The sequence below is a fragment of the Homarus americanus genome, unplaced genomic scaffold (genome assembly GCF_018991925.1).
Source record: "Homarus americanus isolate GMGI-L3 unplaced genomic scaffold, GMGI_Hamer_2.0 scaffold50209, whole genome shotgun sequence".
NCBI lineage: Eukaryota > Metazoa > Arthropoda > Malacostraca > Decapoda > Nephropidae > Homarus > Homarus americanus.
Genome location: NW_024736067.1, coordinates 69,096 through 89,887, shown reverse-complemented (window position 1 = coordinate 89,887; position 20,792 = coordinate 69,096). Strand labels below are relative to the sequence as shown.

Here is a 20,792-nt window from a genome sequence, read left to right as displayed (position 1 = left end):
AGGAAAGCCATGTACAGGTCACGACGCTATTCTCTGCACGTTTCAAGTATCTGGCGGGCAGCAAAGATCATGTCAGTGGTGCCATGTGATGGTCTAAAACCACATTGAGATTCTGGGAGGAAGTTTTAAGCCCCAGGAAGAAGTCTGGTTAGGAGGACTCGGGCGATAATCTTGCCAGCTATGGAGAGCAGCAAGATCCCACAGTAGTTGTCACAGTCTGATCGGTCTCCCCGGTTCTTATAAATTTTGACAATGGAGGCGTCTTTAAGAGCTTAGGGGATTTCCTCTTTTTCCCATATATCCTACATGAGAGAGTGGAGACGGAGGTAAGCAGAGGTCCTCCTGCCTTATACACCTCGGCTGAGATTTCATCAGGCCCTGAGGTTTTGTTATTTTTCATCTGTTTGATGGCAGTACCTACCTCATCCAGTGATGGAGGATAGCAGAGGTGGGTCAGCTCTGGATGCTTAAGGACCTGCTGGGTAGTCAGGACATCTACATTGGTGTTTCGGTTGAGCAATGAATTGTAGTGCTCTTTCCAGTGCTGAAGGACACCTTCGTCAACTTTAATTATGTGGTTCCCGTCAGATGAGCGGAGGGGTCTGCTCCACAAGTGACTGGCACATTAAATGTTTTAGTGGAATTGAAAAACTCGCGCATTTTGTGCTGATCTGCACGTTTTTGTGCTTCACATGCTTTATTTGTAAGCAAGTCGTTCTTTAGATTGCGAAGTTCCCGCTGAGATGCCGCTTTTTTTTTCTTTTTTTCTTTTTTTACGAGGATTAGCCCACCCGGGCACAGGTCACTGTCCCATATCAGGGCCTGGGGGGCGAAAATGTAATAATAATAATAATAATAATAATAATAATAATAATAATAATAATAATAATAATAATAATAATAATAATAATAATAATAATAATATTAATAATAATAATAATAATAATAATAATAATAATAATAATAATAATAATAATAATAATAATAATAATAATAATAATTCAGATAAGTAAATTTATTAATAAAAAATACAAAAATAAAAATAATAAAATAATATTGATAACAATATTAATAAAAACACTGCATCAATAATAATAATAATAATAATAATAATAATAATAATAATAATAATAATAATAATAATAATAATAATAATAATAATAATAATAATAATAATAATAATAATAATAATATAATAATAATAATAATAATAGGAAATAATAATAACAACACTGCAATACTACTCATAAAAAAACCATAAAGAAATAAAAAAAGAAAAAAGATCAAGAGTGAGAAACAATATATGTATGTTGTGTTGTCAATAGTAAGAGAAACAATTGAGACCCTGCAATTGTGTGTAAATGAGGCACAAAATCAGATCAGCAACTTGGGACTTGGTCACAATTGTTGTGATGTCATATGGCAGCATTAGACAACACATTGTGCTTCCAATATCTTCCCTGGCGGTAGTACCTCCCAGTTTGGTAGCTGCCAAACAGGGTATCTGACTGAGGGTTGTTCTGCCAGTCAGTTAAAGCAGCACGTTTATCATCGATGAGTACTTTAATTGCCTGGTCATTTTCATCAAACCAGTCCTGGTGTATTATTTTTAACTGGCCGAGGGTCTTTCTGCAGGTTTTTGTCATAACAGTATTAAGAGTATCCCATTCGGCACTGGTATTCACGTTGTTTGCTATTGGGTTGTTTATAAACCCATGTTCGAGCTGCTCTCTGAAAGCATGTCCTACCCCTGGATCCTCCAGACACTTAGAATTAAAACCTATTCTGGAGACTTGCTGCCTTCGCAGTTTTGGGGCGACGTGAAGTGAGAGCTTGGATCTGACAAGTCGATGATCAGTGTCACAGTGGTCTGAGCCACGCTTGGCACGGGTTATGAGGACATCTTGGCGATCTCTCTCTCTGACAATGATGTAGTCAATAAGTTGCCAGTGTTTGGATCGTGGATGTTGCCACGAACCCTTGAACTTGTCGGCCTGGTTAAACAAGGTATTGATGATAGTGAGATTGTTAGCAGTACACTTGCTGAGGAGGAGTAGGCCTTTGGGATTACACTTGCCTAATCCATTTCTCCCTATGGTTCCCTGCCAAATGTTAGCATCTTTGCAAACTCTGGCATTGAAGTCACCAAGGAGCACAACCGTGTCTTCTCTGGGGATAGAGGTTAGCACTCTGTCAAGGTCAGCGTAAAAAGCCTCCTTGATGTCATCCTCTGTATCCAGTGTTGGGGCGTATGCACTGATGAAAAAGGTATGATGTGAGTGATTCACTGGGATTCGAAGTGCCATGAGGCACTCGTTGATCCCAATAGGCATTTCAGTTAGCCTGTGTAGGATGCGTTGGCGGATGGCAAAGCCAACTCCATAAATGCGGTTTCTCTCCACAGCAGGCTTACCCTTCCAGAAGAAGGTGTAGTCAGACCCCCGTTCTGTGAGTTGGCCCTCATATGAGAGCCAGAACACACTGATGGCTGTCGATGTTATACCTAGCCAGCTCTTTTGCCGCAAGGGAAGTTTTTCTCTCAGGACGCGCATTTTTGCCATTATTCAGAAGAAGTCCTGACATTCCATGTCGCGACCATAAGAGGTTGTATGGTTTGTTTTTGTTTGGATCTGTGATTTTGATTGTGTTTTCGACAACATAAGAATGATGTCGTTTCCCAGACAGGTTGTGTGTTTAGGCAGGCTATATTTAGGGCACCTTTTCTAGCCCCCTCCCCAAGTGGGGTGAGCAGAGTAGCTCCTCGGAAGGGCTGCTCAGTCACACAGACAGGACCGGATTGCACTGCTGCCTAGATCCCCGTGCATAAACGACCATCTTGTCTGTGCCGCCCATGTGCAGAGTTGTGACTAGAGATTCCTGGCAGTCATCTCTGCCTGTTCCCGTCTTCACTCGTCCGTCACCATAGGACTTTTGGGGGAATATGGGGTTTTGAGGATGATGAGATATATGGTGAGCTGGATGATGGCTGCGCGTGAGTTGATTTATGTGGTGAGGCAGGAGCGCAGGCTGCAATCACTCACCTTGGCTCTCCCTTTTCCTGAACCAGTGGTGCAAGTGTTGCAACGACTGGGGAGAGGGAAAGTTGCAATGGACTGCCGATTGCCCAGTTTTTTGGGTTTGGCCTTAGTAGCCTGTCCATCAGGCATTGCCTTCGTCCGCCGGTATAGTCGTTGGGTTTCTATGGTGGTCACCTCTTCCGCCTACACCACCGTTGGGGTCTTGTTGGAGCTCTGTAAGCATGTTTGCCTGATGCGGGGCTCCACCGCAGATTTTTCGTTTCGGGGTTTACTCCTATAGCCTTATACCTGCCGAGGATAATCTGCAAGGCAACGGGGCGGTGGTTGGTAGGCGTCAGGACGTGTCCACATGCCAGTGAACCTACGCGCCGCCCCTTTGGTGCCCACTGCTACTCCGAGATCCCCCGCTGATCTAGCCTGGTCCCACGAGGCACCCAGTTACCGTGTGTTGCCACGAGGAGGCACAGCAGGAGTCTTGATGGTGAGGAGGCTTGTGTATTGGTAGGGGAAGACTTATGGAAGTTGCTTCCCTGTTCGCCATTAGGGCTAAGCAGCGGCGGCACCTGAAAGCGAGAGGGAACAAGCAGTTCCTGCACCTTAACAGTAACATAATGCTGCCACACTAGTCGCATTTCACCACCCTGTGTGTGGCTGCACACACACACACACACACACACACACTCTACTAATCTTGTGAGATCTCTACTCATTGGATGTTGACACTGTTTGCTGAATTTAACATGCTATAATTTATTCTAGGCAGGAGAGCATGAGACCTAATTTGGTATTGGTAAATAGTTAAATTGATGGAAACGTTAGAGAGAGAGGGGGAGATGGAAGGAAGCTAGGCAGACAGGATGCTGGTTCTGACATTTTAATTAAATTTCTCCTTGAAGGACAAATTCAGTATGTCTAATTGGTACTTCAGGTCGTTACGAGGACAGCAACCAACTACCTTGACTCCTCATTACTTCACTGTCAATTCAGGCCTTTTGATAGGCGGTAAGGGGTGAGGGATGAGATAAAACAGTGATTGGAGGGAAAGATGAAGTCAGGGGAGAAGGAAAAATTGATCGGGTTACTTGGAAAGGGACGAAAAAGTAGGTTTAAGTTGGAAGGGAGAGATGAGTAGTAGAGGGCGAAAGAGAAATAGAAGGAATAGGAGGAGAGGGGGAAGAACAGAGATGGGAAAGGAATGGGAGACAGAAGAGGTGCGGGAAAGGAGGTACGGGAAGGAAGGGAAGAGAAATAAGAGGGAGCAACGGTTAGGAGAATAATTATAGGGAGTGAAGTAAAGGAAGAGAGTGAATGAGAAAGTTTATCGAGAACATGGAGGAAGGGGAAAGAGAGATAACTAGAAGAGGAAGTGGAGGAATAGGAGGGGAGGAGGATGAAGGGAGATGGAGAGTTTGAAGACGGGGATTAGAAATAGTTAAGGAAGGAAGTAAAAATATTTGCGAATGAGGGGAACAGGAGACAATGAAAATAATAGAGATGGTAGGAGGGAAGAGGCAAGAGGAGAAATATAAACAACGTAAGAGAGGAGATAAAAGAGAAGAGCGTAGATAATAGAGAAATAGAAAGAGAAGGAAAAGAAAGAGGGAGGAAGAGATGAAGTTTCCGAAGACAGATAGAAATGTGTGAAGATGAAAGGGAGAGGATGACAAGGAAAGACGAGAAGTGATGCCTGGGAGGAGGAAGAGAAGTAGTGAGAGAGTTAAGGATCTACGGAATATTTAGTAACAGTAGGACAAAGCGGGAGGAAGAGTAGGAGGAGGTAAAGAAGGAGGTGGAGGAGGAGGAATAGCATTGGGAGGAACAAAGGGATAGTGGAACTGAGACATTCATACGCACACACACACACACACACACACACACACACACATATATATATATATATATATATATATATATATATATATATATATATATATATATATATATATATATATATATATATATATATATATATATATATATATATATATATATATATATATATATATATATATATATATATATATATATATATTTATTTATTTATTTATTTACGTACCCAAGTTCTACATATGGCAGGCTTCAATGAAAAAGTTCCAGAGAAGAGCTCAAGGATTCGATGTTGAAGGATATCCAGGGATAAAGTCAGGCAATGCTTTGGGACGTGTCTACACGATTCACCCCAACAACTTTGAATGCTATTGTTTGAGACTACTTTTGCACCACATTCGTGGCCCAACATCATATGCAGCACTGAAGACAGTGAATGGACAAGTCTGCATAGCCTATCAGGAAGCGTGCAATGTCCTTGGCCTTCTGGAAGATGATGGTCACTGGAATGACACATTAGAAGAGGCAGCAGCTACTCAATCGCCAATGAGAATGAGGAACCTGTTTGCCATTACGATTGCTACATGTGGACTTTCCAACCCAAGCCACCTCTGGAAAAACCACCAAGAAAGTCTTTCAGAGGATCTGCTTCATCAAGCAAGAAGAGAACATCCTGGTCAAGAGATTGAGTTCATGGAAGACGAAGTGATGGAGCTATGCGGAAAAAAACCTGACTGATTTTGGATTGCCTTCCCCTAACCGAGAAGAGTAGTTGCAAACAGGGAGTTGCTCAGAGAGACGGACTACTCAGTTGAAGTTCTGGTGAATTTTCTTAAAGAAAATGAGCCTCACCTAGTGCTTGATCAAGCAAATGATTATGAACAGATCTTGCAAGCGATACAAGAGGAGTAGGGAGAATTGATCTTTTTCGATGCACCTGGCGGGACAGGAAAAACATTCCTAATCGACCTTCTGTTGGCCAAAGTACATCAGGGGAAAATTGCTCTTGCTGTGGCATCCTCAGGCATTGCTGCAACACTACTAGAAGGAGGACGTACTGCACACTCAACTCTTAAACTGCCTCTCAACCTAGGTCACAATGAGAATCCAGTGTGCGACATCAAAAGAGGTTCGACAAAGGCAAAACTCTTAGAAAAATGCAGCCTCATAGTCTGGGATGAATGCACTATGTCTCACAAGTTAGCGTTTGAAGCATTGGACAGGACCTTGCAAGACATATGAGAAAATGACCAGTTCCTGGGTGGCATTACAATGGTCATTGCTGGAGACTTTCGCCAGACCCTACCTGTCATTCCTCGAAGCACTCCAGCTGATGAACTGAATGCGTGCCTCAAGGCATCATACCTTTGGAGAAGTGTTGAGACACTCACCCTATCCACAAACATGAGAGTGTATCTCCAAGGAGATCACGATGCTGGACGGTTTGCAAACCTTCTACTACAGATTGGGAATGGAACTTTCCCTGTTGATTCAGAAGGACAAATAATCATTCCTCAAGGATGTGGAAATGTTGTAAAGTCTTCAACTGAGCTCTCTAACATGGTTTACCCAAACATTATCCACCACTACAAGGATCACAAGTGGCTGCGTGAACGCGGAATTCTGGCACCAAAGAATGAAACAGTGGCTGAAATCAACATAACTCTACTCAGACAGCTTCCAGACAGTGAGACCTCATTCAAATCTGTTGATACAGTAATCGACCAGGACCAAGCAGTCCAGTACCCTGCAGAATTCCTTAATTCTGTAGAGCCCGCTGGAATGTCTCCTCACCACCTCACTCTCAAGATTGGAACTCCTATAATGCTCTTAAGAAATCTTGAACCACCAATCCTCTGCAATGACACAAGACTGGTGGTGAAGAACATGATGCCACATGTACTGGAAGCTACAATACTGACAGGAAAAGCTAAAGGCGAGGACGTTTTTATGCCAAGGATACCTCTCATCACCACTGAACTGCCATTTGAGTTCAAGTGACTTCAGTTCCCGATTAAAGTGAGCTTTGCCATGACCATCTACAAAAGCCAGGGACAGTCCCAAAAGATGGTTGGCCTAAACCTGGTGTTTTCTTGCTTCTCTCATGGACAGTTCTATGTTGGATGCTCCAGAGTGGGAACTGGCAAAAATCTGTACATACTTGCTGCTAATGGCAAAACCAAAAATGTGGTCTATCTTAATGCACTACAGTGAGACACTGTGGAGCCTCCCGGAGGGTGGCGTCTTTCGCGAGTCAATAATAATAATAATAATGCACAAAGTAAGTCACAACGTTATCTTAACATCAACTGTTGACATACCTGTGTGAGGTGGAGATTCCTTCATTTCCACTGTTGCCAGTTTGCAGTTGGCTAAATTTTTTGCACGCATCAAACTTCCAAAATGTATATAATGTTACCTCTATTACTTGCATTTACTAGTCACAGAAGCCTTTTCCCAGAACGTTGAAAATGATGAAATCCTGCACAGTGCAGCACCAAGGATACAAAAGATGTGAACAAAATTGACTTATCAAATGGAAACCAACCTAAGTGATTAGTCCCAACCTTACTCTAGGAATCTGATCTTTGACCTCAGCAATACGGCACGGTACCGTAAGATATCAGTAACAATGAACTGATTTCTTTGATCGTTGATTCTTGAGGGGTTAATGGGGCTGGGACATGTAAAAGTATATAGGGTTCTTAGTAGCGAAACCCAACTGCCTTTTCTTCATTTATTAAGAAAATATATTATATACAGTTCCAAGTGTATATCACCGTAACTTAACCACTGTAGCTATGAGTGTTAAATGAGGACGGAGGCTATCTTATATAGCTCTGTTAAGTATGTCCTGTTGTTGATGACATAGTTGAGTGAGAATGAGTAGGAACCCGCGAAGGGAAAAACGGAAATTTATCTGACGTCCTCCCTCGAGGGAAGACGGAACCATCCACGATGGCTCTCAATAACGTCTTCCTCTAGTCAGGGTTATCAAACTACTGCCCGCAATAGGTGACCAGAGAGCCGGCTACTCAGCACTAAGTGACGCGACTTCCCGTGCCACACCTTATCATGTGCTCTGATTATGTTACCTCATAGCAAGTGGAAAGTTACAAGAGCTGATAATGTAATTAACCCATTCATATAAATACTTCTGCCTATAAGACAGAGGCTAATACAACAACCCTAACAGAGGTATTAAACAGAAAGGTGATCACATTGCATAAAAAACACCAGATTAAACAGACAGATATTGAGAAAAACGAAAACAGAAGAACAGGAAGACAAACCGGTGAATGTAATACACAATAAAATTCTGGATTACGGCATCAATAACCAGCCAGAGTGACGATAAATCGGGTGATTATTACGGATTTTGCACAGCTCCTTCACATCCTTCTTGGTGACAGTGTCTCAGGACGCTTGTGTCTAAAGCTCTTCACCACCACTACCATCACCACCACTACTATAACCACCACCATCACCACCACTACTATAACCACCACCATCACCACCACTACTATGACCACCACCATCACCACCGCCACCATAACCACCACTTTCATCACCACCACCATCATAACCACCTTCACCATTACCATAACCATCACCACTGTCACCATAACTACGACCTTCACTACCACTACCATCATAACCACCTTCACCAATTAGCACCATCACCACCATAACCACCATCACACCGCAACCATAACCACCACCTTCACCAAGAACACTATCACCACCACTAACATAACCACAACCACCTTCACCACCTCTACCACCACCACCACGTTCATCACCACCCCCACCACAACGTTTATCACCACCACCATCACTACTACCAACAACAATCAGCACCATCACCACTGTCATAATCACAACCACTACCAAAATCTTCATCACCAAAATCATCACGACCACCACCACTTTCACAAAATCACCACCATGTTCATCACCACCATCACCACCAGCTTCATCACCATCTCGCTCATCACCACAGCACAACCACGTTCATCATCACCACCACCACCATCGTCACTATAAATACCACCACCACCCCCACCACCATCACACCGACATAATATCCAAACCCGTGGCGTCTGTTATACACAACCTCTGTGCCCTCTACTTTGTAATCCGATTGAGCTATTGTTGACAGGAGGAGTTTGTGTGCACAATAATCGTGGCAAAATTCTATAAAAAATCAAATCACCACCAATCATTATCACCGGCACCACCATCATCATCAGCATCACTATCACCATCATTACCACCACCACCACCACTACTCATCTAACGACGGCACTCTGGGTTGTTGGCTTTCCGATCAACACTTTCGTTTGTAAACTTTCTCTCTCTCTCTCTCTTTCACACACACACACAACACGCTAGTGGGGCACGATTAAGAGAGCGAAAAGTGTCTTAATTGAAAAGACAGATTGTAGTTCACACACACACACACTATTACTACTTTGCTGTCACTCGGAATCGAGTATGACGATCATCCAGCTATAAAAAAAATTAAATGAGTTATTAAGGATGTCACCTTCGTTGGTGAGCTGTGAGGTGACTCGAGAGGGCGATACGGGACCGGCAGTGTCGTCCACAGATTTCCAGGTGAGGGGGTCAATTTGGCACTTTTTCAGGTTTGTCTTAAGACTATCCTTACACCTTTTATGTTGCCCGCTAGCGTTACGCTTTCCATTCGTTATGTGAATGCAAAGCTGGTGAAAGTTTTCAAGTGCCTTGATGTGCCTCCTGTATGCAACCCATATCTTGCTGCCATTAACAGGGTGGCGAGGACCACTGCTCGATATACATGCAACTTTGTAGATAATTTCAGCTCCCTACAGCTGAAGACACTAGTAAGGAGGCTACCAAAGGCTTGAGATGCACATCTGATCCGATGTTGAATTTTTTCATCGATGTCCGCGGTGGTGGACAGGTGGGAGCCGAGATACTGAAAGTGGGTAACATAAGAGAGGATAGTACTGATAAATTGCATGAATGGTGGAGGTGTAGTTGAACCAGGGCAGACTCAAAGAGAATCTAAGTCTTACATACATTCACCTCAAGGCCGAGGTGTGCATACGCATCTGTGTAGGTGCTCAAGATCTCCTGTAGGTCGCGTTCAGTGTGAGCGACGAGGATGAGGTCGTCTGCTTACTGAAGTTTAGTAATGGAAGCTGTGGACACCTTTGTTCTAGTCTGGAGTCGACTTATATTGAAAAGACCCTTCAGCCAGTACTGGATGTCCACCCCGCCGGCTAAATTGGCACTGGCACGAGTACGGAAGGCCGCCAAGAAAATGGAAATGAGAGTTGGTGCCTGTACACAACATTGTTTTACCCCCGTTTGGATGGGGAAAAACTCAGATTGATTGCCATTGTGCAGGACACTGCCGTTCATGCCATAGTGCAGTTGCCTCACAATGGCGATGAATTTTGTTGGGCAACCAAAACGGCTGAGGGTCCGCTAGAGGGATTCCCTTTTGACCGAGTCGAAGGCTTTGGTAATGTCAATGAAGGACATATACAGATCACGACGTTGTTTTCTGCTCTTTTCCTGTTAATGGAGGAGGGTAGCAAAGAACATGTTATTGGTGCCACGTGATGGTGTTTAATCCACATTGAGTTTTCAGCCTCAAGAAGAAGTCTGTTTAGGAGGACTCGAGCGATAATCTTCCTTGTTCTTATAAATATTGATAATGGAGGCGTCTTTCAGAGTTTGGGGGGATTTCCTCCTTTTCCCATATATTCACCATGAGAGAGTGGAGACGACTGGTAAGCAGAGGTCCTCCTGCTTTATACACCTCGGCTGGGAATCCCTCAGGCCCTACGACTTTTTTTTATTTTTCATATGTTTGATAGAAGAAGGCACCTCATCCAGGGATGGAGGATAGCTGAGTTGGGTCTTCTTTGGGTGCTGAGGGACCTGCTGGGTAGTTAGGACATCCACATCGGTGTTTCGGGTGAGCAGCGAATAGTAGTGCTCTTTTCAGTGCTGAAAGATGCCTTCTTCGTCTTTAATCAGGGAGTTACTCTCGGCTGAGCAGAGGGAAAGGGGGAGGGGGGCGCCATGAGTGATTGGCCCATAAAATGTTTTAGTGGAATTGATAAATTCGTACATCTTGTGTTGATCTGCATATTTTTTTTTTTCGTTTTATAGGCTTTGTTTTTCAACAATTCGTTCTTGAGATTTCGAAGTTCATGCTGGGCCACAACTTTTTTCTTGGGGAAAGGATCAGCTTTGATTCGACCCTAGGGTAGATCGTTACATAACACAAATCACATAAATCTTTCAGATATATCAGTAACCTAAACAAGTCAATAACATATGAACATTTATTATTTTATTCCCATCACCTCATGTACATAAAATAAAATAAATAACAATAATAATACGACAAGGTGTTTGGAAGTGGCTGAGTAAGGACTGAAGGTCCAACACGATCACACAAAATCAATATCAAGCAAAACAAATCTCAATTGTCAAATGCCAACACCCAAGACACCAGAGAGACAATATACTACTTAACTTAAGACAGCTGTGCTTAGACTGACTACCGACTACCAGCTGGTCACCGACGTCACCTCTCTACCTCCAAATACAGGTACTGACGTATCTTATCCTGATTGGCTAAAACGTAAACTTTATCTAAATTACCCATTGACATTACTTCCACTTATCTAACCTTTATACAAACCTAATACGATAAAATATAATATACTCAAACATAATACAATAAATACACAAAGTAATAAACAAAGTTAATACTTAAATAATGAATCATTCAGTGTGGACAAGTAATGAGCGAAACTGCTCAAGCTAATCACACACCATCCGAACCAACATAATTCATACTAAGAAAAGAAAGAGATGACGGACACTCGTAACAGTTGTTCTGCAAGTCAGCTAGAGCATTACGTTTATAATCGACGAGAACGTTGATTTCCAGGGCATTTTCATCACACCAGTCATGGTGTCATGACAGTGTCGAGAATGCCCCATTCTTCACTGGGAATTGAGTTGTTTGTTGTTGGGTTGTTTATCAGCCCATGTTCACGTTGCTCTCTGAAAGGATGTGTTAATGCTGGATCATTCAGACGTTTGGTGTTAAAATCTCTTCTGGACTCTTGTTACCTTTGCCATTTTTGGGCGAAGTAAAGTGAGTGTTTGGCACTGACGAGCCGATGATCACTGTCACAGTGGTTAGAACCTCTCATGGCTCTGGTGATGAGGAAATCTCGGCGAACTATTTCTCTTACAATTATGTAGTCAATGAGATGCCAGTGTTTGGATCTTGGCTGTTACCACGAACCCTTGAACCTGTCAACCTGCCTAAACAAGGTATTGGTGATCGTGAGGTTGTATGCAGCACACTTGTTGAGGAGGCTGTTGGGATTATGCTTGCCTACTATATTTCTACCTATGATTCCCTGCCGCATATCAGCATCTCATCCAACTTTGGCACTGAACTCACCAAGGAGCACAACCTTAACTTCTCTGGGGATAGAGGTTAGCACTCTGTCAAGGTCGGCGTAAAAGGCCTCCTTGTTGTCATCCTCTGTATCCAGTGTCTGGGCGTATGCACTGATGAAGAAGGCATGACGTGAATGATTCAGTGGGACTCTATGCGTCATGGGGCGCTCGTTGATCCTAATAGGCATTTCAGTTAGCCTATGTAGGATGGATTGGCGAATGGCAAACCCAATTCCATAAATGCCGTTTCTCTCCGCAGCAGGCTTACCCTTCCTGTAGAAGGCATAGTCAGACTCCCGTTCTGTGAATCGACCCTCGTCTGGGTGCCGGGACTCACTAATAGCTGCCATGTCGATGTTATATCTAGCTAGCTCTTTTGCTACAAGGGCAGTTCTTCTTTCAGGATGCTCATTTGTGCCAATATCCAGAAGGGTCCTGACATTCCATGCAGCGACCATAAGAGGTTGTTTAGTTTGTTTTTGGTTTGATACACACACACACACACAAGTTCCAGTAGAATCTTTCACCTTCGTCAGGATTCCACAGGAGTGAGGATCCGCCCCGACGAAAAGGTCAAGTTTTTCACCATCAACTTATAACGAGAATTTAACACAACGCCAGCCTCGCCTCCTTCCTTCATATTTTATGTGTGTGTGTGTGTGTGTGTGTGTGTGTGTGTGTGTGTGTGTGTGTGTGTGTGTGTGTGTGTGTGTGTGTGAATTATATAGGGAGATGCAGGTTGGACCAAAGTGACCTGTGACTTCCTCCTGTTCTTCGGGTGTCGTCACTTACATGAGAAGACGAGGTGTCTTGTTTGCCGCTTTTTATTGTGGTTACGTACGGATCGTCAGCTCTACCACCCCCTTCCACATCAAACACCCCCACATCATACACACCACATCATACACCCACATCATACACCCACACATCATACACCCCCACAGCATACACCACCACATCATACACCCACACATCATACACCCCCACAGCATACACCACCATCATACACCCCACATCATGCACCCACACATCATACACCCACACATCATACACCGACATCATACACCCACACATCATACACCCCCATCATACACCCCTACATCATACACCCATTCATCATACACCCACATCATACACCACACACATCATACACCCACACATCATACACCCCCACAGCATACACCCACACACCCACACATACACCCCACATCCCCCATCATACACATACACCCACATCATACACCACATACACCCCAACATCATATACCCCCACATACACCCACATCGTATACCCTACATCATACACCCCCAATCATATACCCCATACACCCACCCAACATACACCCCCACATCATACGCCCACTTCATACACCCCTCACATCAGCCCCCACATCATACACCCACACATCATATACCCCATATCATACACCCCACATCATACACCCCATCATACCCCACATCATATACCCCACATCTTACACATCACACCCCCACATACACCTACATCATCACATCCCCCACATCATACACCCACACATCATACACACACATCATACACCCCACATCATACACCCCCACACCCCCATCATATACCCCACATCATACACACCACATCATACACCCCACACATCATACACCCCACAACATACACCCACATCATACACCCCACATACACCCCCATCATACACACCCCAGATACACCCCATCATATACCCATCATACACCCACCCAACATACATACATCATACACCCCCACATCATATACCCCCATACCATATCATACACCCCCATATCATACACCCCACATCATATACCCACAACATACACCCATCTACACCCCTACATCATACACCCCCATACACCCCACATACACCTCACATCATACACCTACAAACATACACCCCCACATCATACACACCCCACATCATACACCCCACATCATACACCCCAGCATCATATACCCACCCAACATACACCCCATCATACACCCACCCAACATACACCCCATCATACACTTGCATTACAACATACACCCCCACAACATACACCCTCACAACATACACCCCACAACATACACCCCACAACATACACCCCCAACATACACCCTCACAACATACACCACAACATACACCCCACAACATACACCCTAACATATACCCCCATACACCCCACAACATACACCCCCACAAAATACACCCACAACATACACCCTCTAACATACACCCAACAACAACACCCCACAACATACCCCACAACATACACCCCCCCCCACACCATACACAACCATACACCCCCACATAAACCCACACAACATACACCCACACAACATACACCCCACATCATACACCCCCATCGTACACCCCCACATCATATGCCCCACATCATACACCACCCAACATACACACATCACACCCCCACCTCACACCCCCACATCATACACCCCCACATCATATACCCCACATCATACACCCCTGACATACACCCCACACATACACCCCACAACACACACCCCACAACATACACCCACAACATACACCCCACCATACACCCCTATACATACACCCACATACACACACAATATACACCCCAACATACATCCTCTTCCCACACAACATACACCCACACAACATACACCCACATACACCCCACAGCATACACCCCCACAACATACACCCCACAATATGTTCGCCATAACATACCCCTCAACATACCCCAATGTGCCGCCTATAACATATCCACGCAACATGCTCTCCGCAGCATTCCCCACAACATGCTCCCCACAACGACCACCACAATAACATACTCACCAAAATATACTCACCACAACATAACCCTTCAACATACCCCCCTTAACATACCGTCCACAAGAAACCCCCATAACATATCGTCCGCAACATACCCCCATAACATACCGTCCACAACATACCCCCTTTATATATCCGCAAAGTATACGCCAATAAAATATCGACATTAATAAAGACGAAAATAATAGAGAAGAAAAGAGAGATATACACCCTTAAAGAAAAAATGTAGCCAGACAGAAGACATACATACTGTACATACATACATACATAATTATACACTTATCTATCCAAATGTGAAGGTAATGGTTATACTAACAGGTCTCAACGGTTCATTCACTCCTCACATCATGGGTCACTGTTAACTACCTTGGCCGACGGTGTATGCTTATTTTTCCCTCCAAGCTTCTTTCTCTTCGTTATTCTGTTTTTCCTCCCTTCCTCCTTAACTCACCTTTTTGTTCCCCCTCCCCCCCCCCTCTCTCTCTCACTCTCTCTCCTTCTTCATGTTCACTTTATCCCTCTCTCCCTCATTATGGCATCTCCCTTCCTACTCCCCTCTACACGAGAACTGTTGACATTTATCTACACAGGGAATTAAGTAAGTATTCAGCCCCTCTACAATAAATATTACTCTCTCTCTCTCTCTCTCTCTCTCTCTCTCTCTCTCTCTCTCTCTGCACCATTGGAAGTAGGTGGGGTCAGCTTAGCCTGGCACAGCATATTAGATTATGTCATTGATGAGTGGAGGGGAAAGGGAGGAGAAGCTCCAAGGCGGAGTTTGTTGGCGTAGCACAAGCTCCTCCTTGATCTGAGGCTGGCTCAGCGTTTGTGTGTGTCTGGGAACGGCACAGACGTCATTATTATTTTTCTGCAAGATCATCTATTGACTAGTTGAATTGTGGTTTTATGTGAGACAGTAGTATTCTAATAACAATGCCGATTAATTGTGCTGTGTTTGGGTGCTTTAACACAAAAAAGAAGAAAACAGTTTATGACTCAGACATTTCATGGTTTCATTCCGAATTCTAAGAGATGCAATGTAAATATTATTTTATTTTTACACCTCTTTTTTGTAATCTGTCACTCTATATACAGTATACTGGGGTGGTTTCTTCTGTAAATTATGCTGATAAAATACTGGTATATATATATATATATATATATATATATATATATATATATATATATATATATATATATATATATATATATATATATATATATACAGTATATATATATCTTGATAAAATCACACGGGAAAATGGAAACAACGGAGCACCTTAGCTTTCGTCTTTATATATATATATATATATATACTGGTGGGAACTGTACAGTTTACTTCCACCAATCCTTTATTTTTATATTTAGGAAATTATTGTTATTATTAGTAATAGTATTAGTAGTAGTATTAACAATTCGTAAGCCAGTTTTTAACAAAGCATAAATTATTGCTAACACCAAGAAAAATATATTAGTGGGAATGGTACCCATGCCTTATGTACTGACTGTGTGGGCGTGGCAATGAGAGAGGCTCTCATGACGTAATGCGTCATGCTGTAATGGTCTGCTGTTCAGTTGACCTGATCATGAATGGACCGAGGAAACTTAAACCTTCTCAAAGTCACATCTTTCCTTTTGCAGGATACATCAATTCTTCCTCACTTCATGTCTCTACAGGTACAGCGGCCGTTTCCAGGAACAAAGAATAAAACTGGTCGCTGGCTTTAAGTCTTCTACAAGCAGTTCCTCCTTCTTACAGAAGATATTAATCACCTTTCCTCCTCTGCTCCGTCAGGTACGCCTACAGTGGCCGTCCAGTGGTTGTAATTGACGGACAGAAGAACTGGACAGCACCCGAGACCTTCTCCTTCGCCTTCTTCAAGTCCATCTACGCCGACGATTCCCCTGTGCTAGAGAATTTCGAGAGAGATTGTCAGTTCTTCCCTTATCAGACGGAGTTCCGCAACCTACGACACGTCTTCAACATGACTGCCGAGAGAGCTGAGATGCGAGGTGACCCCTGGTACATTGGCTGGTGAGATGATCCTTAACTTGACCTGTTAAATCAGTTAGCTTCAAGAGAAATTACCTATCATTCACTGCAACTGACCCTATCTGATATTGTTCACAGTAACTCTTTCAACTTTGACCGTAACTGACCAAATTTTGACTGAACGATAGTAACCTTCTGGTACACAGTCTGTGGAATTGATCTACAATGATACCACCACAGTTGTGTTGAGATGATACTTGATCAGATGATGATGAACCTGCAGTAACTAACTTAAGCAACCCAACGTGAACCTTGTCATAGTATCTTCAGATGTGAAGTCATGTTGTTCACTTTTTTCTCTTTCTCTCCATTATAAGTCAAGTTTCTTTTATCTGAATACAATATTTTCTACTCTGTTTTCGTTCCGTTATATTTTCCTCCCAACCTCCTACTCCTCTTCATTTCGTTTTCATCTATTCTCTCCTAGTCTTCTACATTCATATTTTTACATTATCTTTTTTGTTGTTTTCCCTTTACTTACCTCCCCTCTATTCTCATATTACTGTTCATATTTTTATTCAGCCAATACTTCGTGTTCTCTTTTAGTCCTCTTCCTTCTTTCACCTTCTTACCCTATTCTCTTCCACCATTTCCTTCGCCACGTTCATCCTCTTCCCTCGTTCAACCTGTACACACCTCTTTACCCTCTTCTGTTCCACCATTTCCTTTGTCACGTTCATCCTCTTCCTTTTCTCTCGTTCACCATGTATACACCTCTTTATCCTCTTCTCTTGCACCACTTTCTTCGCCAAGTTCATCCTCTTCCGCTTCCTTTTATCGTCCCAAACTTCTTGTGTGTCATCCCACCCACCAACAGCATCATCACCCTGACGCCCATCTCAGAGAAAATGAGATGTTCCTGCACCATAAACACGAGACTCCTAATTCTCAAAGTAGCGTGCATTAAATCACCTACCCCCCTCCTACGTCTCCTTCCCTCCTTCTCATCCTCCTCCTCCTCTCATACCAACTAACCGGAGGTGTTAGACTACTCTATGATGTTCCAGTGATCTATTGGTCATGTTGAGTTAATTTTGTTTTGTTTGGTTTGCTTTGCTTTGCCCTTTAGGTTAGGTTAAGTTAGGTTAGGAGCGTTTAAGTTAGATTTGGTTTGGTTTCGTTAAATTAGGTTGGGTGTAGATGAGGATAGGTTAGATCGGGTCAGATCAGGTGAAACCCTTAGATCAATAATAATTCACTAGCCCTTGGAATTTTTACCCTTCAAAATGGTGTCAGGGTTATGTAACTATGAAAAAATTATTCTCACTTACTGGAAATTTACCCAACGTACGTCTCTTTGAGAATTCGGACAGTGAACTTCAAGAGGGTTCCTTATTTACTTGAATATTCACCACAGGCAACGGTAAAACTCAATTTTATGTTTTATTCACATCCAACGTGAGTCTCGTTACGTGTGATAAAGTCTTTTACTCCGTATTTTGGCTAAATGATGTTATATAAACATGGTGATGTTGGTCTGGTCCTGTTCATGGGCCCCAAAATCATCGCTTAACCTAGGTTTTGTGCCTCAATCCCATCCGTCTGAGGTAACGCTAAAACTAAAGATCATGCCTTATTCACATACGGTGAAAGTCTCCTTTTATGGGGTATGTTCGTTTCATGCACCCCTTGATTATATTGTACCTTGCATGAACTTCTGACGATAGTTTATGCCTTATTTACATTTACCAGGAATCTTGCTTCGTGGATCCAGCCTCTTCTTTTAGGGTTTATTCTATACAAATGCCTAGGATGCACTTTACGACTTATTCATATCTAGCCGATTCCTAATTCACTTCTAGTGGCAGTCTTGCTCGCTGAACGATACAAAGTTCTTCCCGCCAAATATTGATAAAATGACATCATGTAAATACAGATTGATGTCAGCTGTTAATGTTATGGTCACCTGTGGCTGTGTCTCTCTCCCTTATTTCATTGTTATCCCTTTTAATTTTTTATTATGTTATTACCTTTATCAGTACCTCCCACTTGCTGAATTGTCAATATTCTACTACTTTTCAGAGCAAAAATTTTTCGTTGTATCTATCTTGTATATATTTCCATCGCCCAATCTATTGTCCCTGCATTCACAATCACGTTCCATCCATTCTTTCTTTTGTTTCTATTTTCACCGACACATCATTTGGTTTTCCTTTTATTTTTACTCACTTCCATTACCTATATTTGCTTTAGATTTCCCATTTCCGTTTAATTGTAATTTGCTCTTAATCTTCACTTCTATATCTCTCTGTTTCTCTCACTTTATCACCATTCATCCCTCATTACCCGATTTGTTTTATGTTAACTCTTATCACTCTTCCTTTTGCCCTTTCATCTAGTGGATTATTATCATCATATGAATTGATTCTCTCTCTCTCTCTCTCTCTCTCTCTCTCTCTCTCTCATTTATGCTTTTTAGTGTTAGTTTCCCTTTAACATCCTTCAAATTCATGTTCCTAATGCACTCACAATCTCACCCTGTCTTTGTCATCCCTTTCCCTTCTCCCATCATTTTCACTCATCCGCTTCCTCTCGCCTTCCATCTCTTTACATTGTCGCTCCTCTTCCCCTTAACATTCTTCCTCAATCAACATTTTCGTTCCCCAATCCCTCACGTTCTCCCTCTTTCACCTCTCTGACTCCTCTCCCTCACGCTCTTCCTCTCTCATCCCCGCCTCTCTCTCTTTCTTTCCTTCGTACAGGAGTAACTGCGATTCAGCTGCAGCCAATATCCTACGGGTGCACTACGAGCGTCCTTATTTCCTGCCTCAGGCGGCCGAATCCTCCAAGACGGATTGGATTTTTATGGGGACTCCTGGCTACGGCGCCCATCTGCACGTAAGTCTGCCTTCCAGGATGAAATTGTTAGTTCTTGCAGGATTTTTTTTTTTTTCAGCGTTGATGGACAACTTGTTAGGTCGTACTGGACATATTGTTGGGGTTTGATGGAAAATTACAATGTTTTATTGGACAAGTTGTTAGGTTGTGTTAGAAAATTTGTCAAGTCGTACTATAATTTTAAACTTAGTGTAGGTGTTCAATAAAAAAAACTGTCTCTCTGGAAATTTAGTTTTTGGTGTCGCTTCAATTTGTTTAGATGCCGGTGAAAATATTTTAGGTATTGCTGAAAAAAAATATATGTTTCAGTACAAAATTGTGTAATCTTAGAAGAAGAATACTGTATCGATGTCTTGGTATAAATTCTTGTATATTAGTGGAATATTTACTAGCACTTACTGGTAAAGCTCGAGACTTGGGTCAAAATTGTTAGGTCTTGGTGAAAAAAGATCAGGAAATATCTTGATGGATTTTTTTTACTCTGACCACCTAAGTGATACGGGTGGTCCCCATTAGAGGTTCACGACGCCATAAGCTCGTTGAACAGGCTTTGTGTAAAATATAACAAAGTCTAGGACTACTTTTAGTATCCTGGTGGTCCAGCGGTTAGCGTTCCCTGGTCACAGTCATAGGCTTGTGTGCCGTGGGTTCGAATCCTGGCGGGTTGAGGTGTTGATTGTATATATATATATATATATATATATATATATAAAAGAAATAAAAGCCGGTTGAAAGAATGTAAAGACA

At 42.7% G+C, this 20,792-nt stretch overlaps 1 protein-coding gene across 1 annotated transcript in view; it reads left to right on the top strand.

Moving 5' to 3' along the window:
• Positions 1–16,690: 16,690 nt before the first annotated feature.
• Positions 16,691–20,792, top strand: part of LOC121871653 — a 48,214-nt gene continuing 44,112 nt past the window's right edge. The window contains exons 1-3 of the mRNA XM_042374063.1: positions 16,691–16,695; positions 16,950–17,189; positions 19,910–20,045. Coding sequence (XP_042229997.1) covers positions 16,691–16,695; positions 16,950–17,189; positions 19,910–20,045 — 381 coding nt within the window. The remainder of the gene's footprint in view (positions 16,696–16,949; positions 17,190–19,909; positions 20,046–20,792) is intronic.